Source organism: Asterias amurensis, chromosome 3 (genome assembly GCF_032118995.1).
Source record: "Asterias amurensis chromosome 3, ASM3211899v1".
Classification (NCBI taxonomy): Eukaryota; Metazoa; Echinodermata; class Asteroidea; order Forcipulatida; family Asteriidae; genus Asterias; species Asterias amurensis.
Genome location: NC_092650.1, coordinates 28,181,036 through 28,191,768, shown reverse-complemented (window position 1 = coordinate 28,191,768; position 10,733 = coordinate 28,181,036). Strand labels below are relative to the sequence as shown.

At 39.6% G+C, this 10,733-nt stretch overlaps 1 protein-coding gene across 1 annotated transcript; it reads right to left on the bottom strand.

Moving 5' to 3' along the window:
• Positions 1 to 10,692, bottom strand: LOC139935464 (uncharacterized). The gene is made up of 7 exons (XM_071930093.1): positions 10,554 to 10,692; positions 9,508 to 9,641; positions 9,007 to 9,085; positions 7,906 to 8,030; positions 6,231 to 6,396; positions 4,689 to 5,244; positions 1 to 4,292 (listed from the first exon to the last, which is right to left on the bottom strand). Exons 2-7 carry the CDS (start codon positions 9,625 to 9,627, stop codon positions 3,941 to 3,943), a joined length of 1,398 nt encoding a protein of 465 aa, XP_071786194.1. The 5' UTR covers positions 9,628 to 9,641; positions 10,554 to 10,692; the 3' UTR covers positions 1 to 3,940.
• Between the last annotated feature and the right edge of the window lie 41 nt (positions 10,693 to 10,733).

The following is a 10,733-nucleotide window of genomic DNA, read 5'->3' as shown; positions in this document are numbered from 1 at the left end:
TTTGTCTTCACACACGATTCTTTATTTTCTGCATTCACATTAAGTACAGACTTTAACAATGTGCATTTTGAGTAGTTTCTATCCCCACTCTAGTCTTTTACCAAGACATTATTTGAGTACATGCCTGGAGTTACACAAATGCCATGACCCTTGTTTCTCTGGTCATTGCATTGATGCCCCATATAGACTTTCAGATTTTCCAGTGCATGCAATGGAAATGGCCTTGTGAAATTCCGGGTCAGTGACAAGTCCCTCCCAACACCCTAATATTTGTGTTTATGCAGTTTTTTCCTTACATAACTCACCCATAGCCATTTTGCATGAAGGTGATTTAAGTAGAACAAATAGCTTTCAGCTGTTGGTGAATCAATCATAGACAACCCCAGTTCAGCCCCGCACCCCCAAACTTATCATCTTGAAGGAGCACTGCAGCAGACACTAACCCCAAGCCATTGACGTGTTACCGTTATCCAATCAGAATCCTTTGGATTAATACGCAACACCCAAACCTTTGAACCCAACATTGTCTTTTTCCCCCCATTTATTTTGAATGAGAGATCGCCTAACATTCCCAGCCCAGACATTTAGGCTGCCACCAGGGGTCAGGCACATTGCCATTACATGTACTGCACGCAGGGGCTGAAACAGGGTCACCCCTTCTCAACAGGGGTCAGGCACATTGCCATTACATGTACATGTACTGCATGCAGGGGCTGAAACAGGGTCACCCCTTCTCAACAGGGGTCAGGCACATTGCCATTACGTGTACTGCACGCAGGGGCTGAAACAGGGTCACCCCTTCTCAAAAGTCTGTAATGATAAAGAGCCTGGCTGGTAGAGCAGAGTGCAATACCGTCCATTCTTTTTATAAAGCAATTATGGTTAAGTGCCTTGCTCAATGGCACAACATGGATTCAACTTGAACTGTACAGTGTACGCAACCTTAGTTTAGCTGGGTACATGTAGTAGTGAAAACGTATAGTACTGAATTAGACATTTTTTGTGCCTCACCAGTTGAGCGTTTAAAAGGGATATCAGATGGTGTAAGTATTTTAATGAGTGTGATTTGCATAAAAACTTCATTTTTAGAAATATCAAGGTGTATTAATTAAGGCAATGGCCATAGTAAGTAGATTAAGTTCAATGCACAGTTTACCGGTAAGTAAAAAATTGTCCCACACCTATGAGCCTTTTACTTAAAAAAAAAAGAAGTCACAGTCACCATAAAAGTGTTTTTACATCAAATGGGAACGATTAACGTGCTTACTTTACAAAGTGCAAATATCTGAAAGTGTAAAACTTTCCACACACAACACATCGGGATGAAATTACATTAGAAAAGAGTATCCTTATCAGTCAAGTCTAGTCCAGACATAGAGAAGTTAATAGTCACATCTTGGAAATAATTTCCTTCTGAAAAAACACAAGTCTAGTTTTTTTAAGAGACACATCATGCAGAATTCCTCATCTCTACTCTTAAGGCAGGTGGACAACATTGGCAAGTATCAAAGACAGTATTCACACTTCATTTGATTCAACATTATGTTGCATAACAAACCTGTGAATGTTCAAGCTCAATCGTCATCACAGTAAACAGACATCAGAGTTGTCACCGTTTTCAAACATCAGGTTCTCAACCCTTGACATCAAAACTTCTTTGTTATACTCAAGCAAAAATACATCCAGTGAAGCTCCCCACCAATACCACCTGATACACCATTCAATTTATGTGCTGACCAATGAACATTGAATATTTTCAGGTGAGATATGCCGAAGCACCATGTGTAAATCTATTTTGAGCAGTGTTGGTTCTGAAAAGAACCGGTGGTTGACAACTCGGAACCAAAACTAGTCAAAAGAGATGCATGCTGCTACCATAAACCTGATTATACTCCCACCATGTCAAGTTTCACATTCTTCTTAATGAGTATTTTCACACTTACCAATGTTGCGCACACCTTATTACAAAACACACTTCTTTGGTATCACTGAAACCGCTATAGACTTTTTAACCATGCAAATTTCTGAACCCTACTTGTAAGAAAAAACATTTCCATGTTCTTACTGCAAACTATCATGGAGTTTCCACCATGACATTTTCAAAATCAGAATAGATTTGTCATTATTGTAGAGTAATACATCTTAGACATGATTCTTATCCGTACATAAATGTTTTACATAATGCACAGAGGTAGATTTGAAACATTTAATAATAATACAATTACTCCAAGCTACTGTCAAATACACTTCAAACAGGTTGAAAATTAAGACTTAGCTGTTTCGTGATTGAATTCTTTCTTAAGACACAGCAACTGGAAAGTCAGATTGTTTTTTGGTTTACATTTATAGTCACTTTTTGTTCTTAATTAGCTTATTTTTTTCTTTATATACAGAAAACCTTCTTTGGCAATAGAATTATTAGTAGTCTTTTTCTCATTAATTAAATATTAGAGAATTGAGTGACTCAAATTGATTTCTGTCAATAAAATCCCCTGCTGAATGTTATTTTATGGTTCCCATTAGAAAACAATTTGTCAAGTTATTATTAAAACAATTTCATAGAGCAGTAATTGTTGTTTTACTCTACACTGATGTGTGATAAGCACCGCCCCCCTGTCATGTGGACAATAATTCACAGGCATTACTACTCAGGTGGGATTTGAACCCCGACACACATTCTAGAGTAGATGTCTCACCGCTCTAGACCACCCAGAATGCATGGTCAAAAGAGGCCAGTTTGAATCTTATGTAAACGCACTGAAACATTGTAAAGTAAAACAACTTTAAATATGCTTGATCCCCAAAGATTATATATTCATGTTTACCAAGGCACATTATTTCCAAGGCAAAGACAAAATTGCATCAGAAACAGTTTAGCAATAAAGCTGCTTTGTAAAGACAAATTTGCTCAGCAGAAAATGAGTAACCACAAAGAACCATGCTTTGTATTGTGCTTCAGGTTCTCTGCTAATTTGCTCAAGAAAAATTGTAGGCCTATAAGCAATGGTTTTTGTTTTCCCTTTCTGGGCCTGTATTGCTCAAGAACCTCCCCAGCCTGACTTGACCTTTTTAAAGATCCAACTTTAGCGCTGTTGAACCTTTAAGGTTCAACAGCGCTAAAGTTAGACCCAGCTGCCTTCATGATGTACTGGATGACAATAAATACAAGCAGCAAGCTTTTAATTTTATATAAATATTCAACCTAAACTCTATTAAAAGTGCAAGTTTTTCATAAATTGTTTTCAAATCTCTTTCAATTCCCTGCAACTGTAACCTACTAGAATTGTCACTCTATCCGGTTTTACAGGCTCAAATTGCATCTACTAAAACAAGATTACTGTACAACTTTCCACAGATTTTATTGACCCCCAAAAAATCCATATATAGGCCCTAGTACCTTCAACCCACCTCACAAAACTGATCTACACAGTTTAAACTGGTTGCTAAACTTACTTTGTGCAATCACAGAATAAAAGACGCATTAAAATAACCATAAAATCCCACCACCACTAATTTACATAAATACACAATATCTTACTAGTACAGTTTGAAGTAAAAGCTTGTCCAATATCAAGGTTTCACACAAACCTTTGGACGGATAAAAGGAATATTTCAGATCACCACTCCGAGTCAATCTATGACTCGTCAGAGAATCAGATAAAATTTCATCATGATGCATCATTGAAGGACTTTAAACGGTAAAATATGAAGACAGTTTCTTGAGAAGCCAAGTAATTTGGAAGATCTTAAGGACCTTCTTGGTCTATCTTCAGTGAAGTACTTCAGGATGACAGTTTCTTGTAAAGACGAGTTAATTGGAAGTTCTTCTTCAGTGAAGTACTTGTACAGGATGACAGTTTCTTATTTGGAAGTTCTTCTTCAGTGAACTACTTATACAGGATGACAGTTTCTTGAGAAGCTGAGATTTTTTTGAAGTTCTTCAGTGATGTACTTGTACAGGATGTAAGATATCCATTTCTTTCCTAATCTTCATTAAGTCTAACCCTTTATCATCCGGAGTAACCACTCCTCTCTCTGGGGATCTGCTCTGTAATGCAGGACCTCCTTTCCCTTTACCTTTAGCCGCTGCTTTCTGCTCCTTCAGCCACGTTTCATAAGATTTCTCCTTCTCTTGAACGGCTCGTTGTTCATCTTCTACTTTGATCTTTTCTTGTTGTATGACCTTGCGTTTGGATTCTGCCTGCCGGCGTTCTTTAGCCTTTTTCTGCGCCAGCCAGTCGTCATAAGATTTCTTATCACCAGATGCTTTGGATTTAGCTTCTTGAAATGGGCTGATAGAAAGAAAGAACAATAGGTCTATATGAATAAATGGTGAACATTTGGGTTTGGACAAAGGCAATAAGACATGAATAAGATACTTATTTTACTGCTGTTTAATGTTGAATGTGTTTACCTCTGTGGACCTCGGTTCGAATCCCACCTCAGTCCTGTGAATTGGAAGTTCAGTCCCTCCTGAGCGAGCGCCATGAGCGCCTTTTTGTGGCGGATACCGGCGCTATATAAGACTCCATTATTATTATTATTATTACCTGATTGCATGGTTTAACCAATTTGGGGTTTTCCTCCCACATCTAAAACTAAAATTTTTTTCCTGTTTCCTATCCATCCTGTTATTGGCGCTACATGTGGTGTTCTTTGTGAGTGTAATAAATAGCCATGTAACTCACCTAGCATATCGTCCCTTGCTGGGGCTAGTCTTCTTTGAATCAGCTATCCTCAATGACTTTAAGGACTCAGTTCCTAACGAGACCTGAGTCCCTCTATTCCCTTCCATTAACTTCCCGTTTCTTATCGTCTCATCCACTCCCCGCTCCAAAGGTGCAGAACTTGGTCGAGGTGATATGGATCTCCTCGGAGCCGACAAACCCGTTCCTGAGAACTCTCCCGGTGGAAGGATCTGGGAATAATACAACTGAGCTTCGGGTCCTGTTAGCCATGTCTTGAGTTTTGAGTCATACATCTGATGAGCAAGTAGCTGTCCACTGTCAGAGATAGGCTTTTGTTTTGCTGCCCTCTGTTGCCACTGGAAGAGGAATATTTGACGCTCGCATGATTTATGTCCCCATAGACCAGCCAGAACGAGTGCACTCTTCCCCTCATTGTCAGGATCTTCAATAGTTGCTCCATTATTCAGTAAGACTTCGACTGCATTATTCTTACCCTGGGCAGCAGTGATGTGAAGTGCTGTACGACCATTTGGTGTTTTGTCATGAACATCTGATCCTAAAATTACAAATGATACAACAATCAACAATTACTATCAACAACATTCATCCAATGCATGGGTTGACCGGTGTTTTATGTGGCTGCATTTATAGCTTAATGATCTCATTTTGTAAAGCCCAGCAATGGTCAAACTCCTTGTGCGAGCCTATACGATATATATCATTCATACATACCTCAGCTAAGACAGTTTCGCTATTCCTATTGGTGGAGAGCGCGTCACGTGGGGGTGTTTAAACGGTTTATAATGACCAGCTGGAGCTGTTTATAACCAGTTGTTTTCGGATACGTTTAGATGCATACTACGCGCTAGTCTTGGTGCAAGACATTTCTCGTTATGGGCAATGCGGGCGCTGTTGGTGAGTTTGCGGCGCTGAGTTTGAAAGACATTTCTCGTTATGGGCAATGCGGGCGCTGTTGGTGAGTTTGCCGCGCTGTGTGTGAAAGACATTTCTCGTTATGGGCAATGCCGGCGCTGTTGGTGAGTTTGCCGCGCTGTGTGTGAAAGGAAAATGAGAAATGTCTTGCACCAAGACTAACTACGTGCACGATGCATATCCGAAAACTGTCTAAGTCATAAAAATGCAACACACGTACATTTGTACATGAGAGCTCAAGGACATTGGAAAATGGATAAGTTTTACAGAGTTTCTTACTTTATTATGCCTTTTAAGCAAAAAGGCATTTATGATTGGGAATAAAAGAGTAGTGACTCGTTCTTAAACTTCCATTTAAAACCTTGCAGGGTCGTGTCGTGCGATAAAGGCCCTCGCCGAACCACGACCCTGCCGGTTTTAAACTCCAGTTTAGGAACTCTTCGCTACTCTTTTATTCCCTTGTTCAAAACTACACAGGCTATGTGTTGAACAGTCAGACAGTAGTTGTATACATTCTTTGCAGGCTGTCATACTTAGTTTACACATGATATTGAATGGTCAGATAGTAGGAGGGTTAATTCTTCATAACATCTATTTACAATCTCTTACCTCCATCAATAAGTTTCTGTACAAGAACTACATGTCCTCTATGTGATGCAATACACAGAGCTACAAACGCCCTCTCAGCTAACCAAGTTGCCTTTGACCGTTCATTCATTGCCTCAGAGTTTGGAGTATTGTATTTACTGTCTTTAGTAACTCCAAGCTTCAGTAACTGTTAACGGGAACAAGAAAATACAAGCATTTGATGTCATTTATGGATCAGGTAGTATGACGATAAACTTTCTGTCAATGTGTGGAACTACATGTACATCATCATGATACAATTCTTCCAGGCAGCATGTAAAACAATGTACACAGTGTTGTGTACAATTTGTGCCCTACATGTATATGTGTGTTTGTGGGAAGTCTCCCTATCATTTGAGAACTACAGACAGTTGGCTCAGTTTGTAGAGCGAACTGTTCATGAACTACAGACAGTTGGCTCAGTTGGTAGAGCAAACTGTTCATGAACTACAAACAGTTGGCTCAGTTGGTAAAGCGAACTGTTTATGAACTACAGACAGTTGGCTCAGTTTGTAGAGCGAACTGTTCATGAACTACAGACAGTTGGCTCAGTTGGTAGAGCGAACTGTTCATGAACTACAGACAGATGGCTCAGTTGGTAGAGCGAACTGTTCATGAACTACAGACAGTTGGCTCGGTTGGTAGAGCGAACTGTTCATGAACTACAGACAGTTGGCTCGGTTGGTAGAGCGAACTGTTCATGAACTACAGACAGTTGGCTCAGTTATATAGCGAACTGTTCATGAACTACAGACAGTTGGCTCAGTTATATAGCGAACTGTTCATGAACTACATACAGTTGGCTCAGTTGGTAGAGCGAACTGTTCATGAACTACAGACAGTTGGCTCGGTTGGTAGAGCGAACTGTTCATGAACTACAGACAGTTGGCTCAGTTATATAGCGAACTGTTCATGAACTACAGACAGTTGGCTCAGTTATATAGGGAACTGTTCATGAACTACAGACAGTTGGCTCAGTTATATAGCGAACTGTTCATGAACTACAGACAGTTGGCTCAGTTATATAGGGAACTGTTCATGAACTACATACAGTTGGCTCAGTTGGTAGAGCGAACTGTTCATGAACTACAGACAGTTGGCTCAGTTGGTAGAGCGAACTGTTTACGAACTACAGACAGTTGGCTCAGTTGGTAGAGCGAACTGTTCATGAACTACAGACAGTTGGCTCAGTTGGTAGAGCGTACTGTTCATGAACTACAGACAGTTGGCTCAGTTGGTAGAGCAAACTGTTCGTTCGTTGGTTCAAGTCTCGCTCCAGTAAATTTTCTTTGTTCAAACCCAAACTATTTTTAAAACTTACAGAGTTAGTTTCCCTTTTTGTTTATTACTTAATATATATTATTAAAAAAAGTTGCATCCCCTCAAGATGAACCCCTGGCTGCTGCTTCCCAGGTTGTATCCTGAACTTGGGTGTGATCCCTGGCTATAAGTCAGCTAACGGTTGTATGGCTTCTGACTGGCACCCCTGAACAAAGATATTGACTGACTGGGAGACCACCAACATAGGGCTGGATAGCTCAGTTGATAGAAGAACGGTACGTTAATCTGTAGGTTGTTGGTTAAAGTCCCACTCCAGTCACCTTTTCTTTGTTCAAACCCAAACTCTTTACAAACACAATTCAGAAATCTAACAAACCGTATCTGTTTCTCCATCAGCGGCAGCTTGTATAAGAGTCTTCCATGTATACCATACATCAAGATTAATAACGGCACCAGGTACAATGTCATGATGTTTAATATCACTATCATCCATCATATCAGCTGAAACAATATAAATTTACAAACTATTAATTATCATCCATCTTAATCCAATTACCAAAGTGAAGGATTTAAAAGGACTTGAGCCAGTAGGTCTAAATACCCAAAGCTATCAGTGGAGAGACATTCTAATTTGATTACACGGGAGAAAAGGATATTATGGGAGAATTGAGGCCACTATGCCATGTATGCTGGCAAAAACGTTTAGTCTGTAATGGTGTAAATCCAAACAAGCAAACATTCATTAATTCATTCAAACTGATATTTATTTCCATACTTCATGAAAACAGAGTACAAACTTGTCATATGTATCCAGGCCTTGCAGTAACCATACAGCAAGGACACCCACGACACACAAAGAGCGGTTGCCATGATGCCCTGTGCTTTTACTTAACTTTACCCATAGACGTGCCCCTTTCCAGATGAAAATTGATGTGCCCCTTCAAGATTGGTTTCCCCCCATAACCCCTCCCCTCAAGGTTCAACATCATTGATTGTGTTCAGTTCTTAGATGAGATCAAATCATTCCTTTTGTGTTTCGAGTGACAAAGTCTCAGGACAAAGTCTCAGGACCAATCATCACGGTGCAGTGTACAAGTTATGACTCAATGCTTTAATTAGAACAAATCAATTATCTCTGAAGTTGATTTTATTTTTTATATATTATTGACAGACTAGCAGACTTTGGTTAGCAGAGCAGGTCTGCTCCCCCTCATGCTAGTCTTGGTTCAAGCATGGTTCAAGACACTCCTATTATTTATTATCAACATGTAGTATACACTTCTGCTGTTTATTTCCCTCACCAATAGAGTTGGAAATAGATGGCGCTATCAACCACAAACCACTATTCGCCGGGGATAACCACTCTATGATAGTAGTCTCTGGTGAGAGTGCCCTCTTGTGCCGATTGATCTTGGGAAAAACAGGAGGGTCTTGAACCATACCCTTGGTCCAGTATTCTGCTGTGTGTTATACTTACCTCCATCTAAGTACGTCAACCTCTGAAGATGACTCGGAACTCCGGTCACAAACTCCATCCTAGCTTTAAGAGCCCTCACCTACAACAACAAGTAAATTAATCAAGAATTACACATCAAGAATGCAGATTGTTCTACAATAGTGAACTGGGGCAAATGGGTCCCTCCCCTCAAGGTGCCTCTGAGAATCCCTGATTGAGCCCAATGGCTAATGTAGGACTAGGTTTCTTAAGAAATTCTGTTTTCCAATCGAAGAATGGTAAAACAAGAACATTTTTGTCTGCCAGGGATTTTGGGGTAAGGGTGATGCTTGGCCCTAGCTCTACCCACAAAGAAAAACATGTTATGACTGAGAACGCGAATATTACAGGTTCAAACGAGACAAAATGTAATAGACTCATATTAATTTTTCTCTTAATTGAATCTGCAATATTTGCGTTCTCAGTCCAGTCCCCCCCCCCCTAACAATCCTCTCACTATTCTGTGTGATTACTGATGCTTACCTTCATTTCATTGTAGACATCTCGAACTGGGAAAACTTCATTGGTAAAAAGTTTGACTCTAAGATCAAAATATTTGCCTCTTTGTCCCGTGCCGCCCCGACCTCCACTCTTCTCAGCCATACTAATACAGTTTACTAAACAGCAACAGTTAACAAAATAAAAAGATTAAAAAAACTTCATTAGTACACTGACTGAAAATTTAAGGCCATTTCAATTACAAATGTTCACATTGTCTACAAATCAGTAGTGTTCATGTAGGAGGGGGGGGGGGGGGCATGTGCCCTAACATTATCTCATTAATTTGTTCATGCTTCAATACTCCACACATTTAAAATACACAGCGAGGTGATATACAAAAATTGTTTAATATAAAATATAGTCAATTGAAAAACACAACAAGAGTCAAGACCACTGGAAAATTGTCTGGTCATGATGAGTTTGGACTTCATTTCAAGGCCGAACAAATCACTGGCCTCCATTTGTTTTAATTTCATATATTAAATTATTAAAAAATGTTACTTACATTTTACAAAAATAGTGGCAATCAAGTATTATTATTTGAATCCTAATCCTAAAAAATGTATTGGTACAATAAACAACTGCAGGTCACTCACTGGTCTGACTATATGAGTCTACTACGTACTACTACTAGTCTACTAGATTAGTACTAAAAGTACTATACGGGAGCACTTATACTACGTACTACACAGCTGGACAGCCCCAAAATAAATATGATCTACCCAGTGCTGGCCTCATTGCTAGTCATGACACTGAATCAATGAGAGCCAAGCCCAAGGTTACATATGCAACATGCGGCAGCAGGCAGGAACGGCTAGCTAGCGAGCAACTCGACAAACAAACTAACCGTAAATAATGTCAAATGCCGCATATGCTTAACTTTATGAAATTAAAGCTCAATTCATTCGAGAATTCGGGGCTGTTTTCTCCCTTGCTACACGTCTTCCAAAGTTAGAATCACTTATTTTAAAACGTTCTATAAAAGCAGCAAATAGTGAATCTTTCCATGGTCAATATGGAATACTTACAGTTAATCAAACATCGATTAAATTCCAGTGAAATCGTTTTAATTTATCCGGGCCGTAGAGCGTTGTCACTGTGGGATGGACAGATGATAGCAACAAATTAATTATGCTAAAAGAAACACATACGGCTGTTGCATGTTTGTCATGTTTCCTGAGTCCAACCGGCTTGAAGTAAACAGCCGT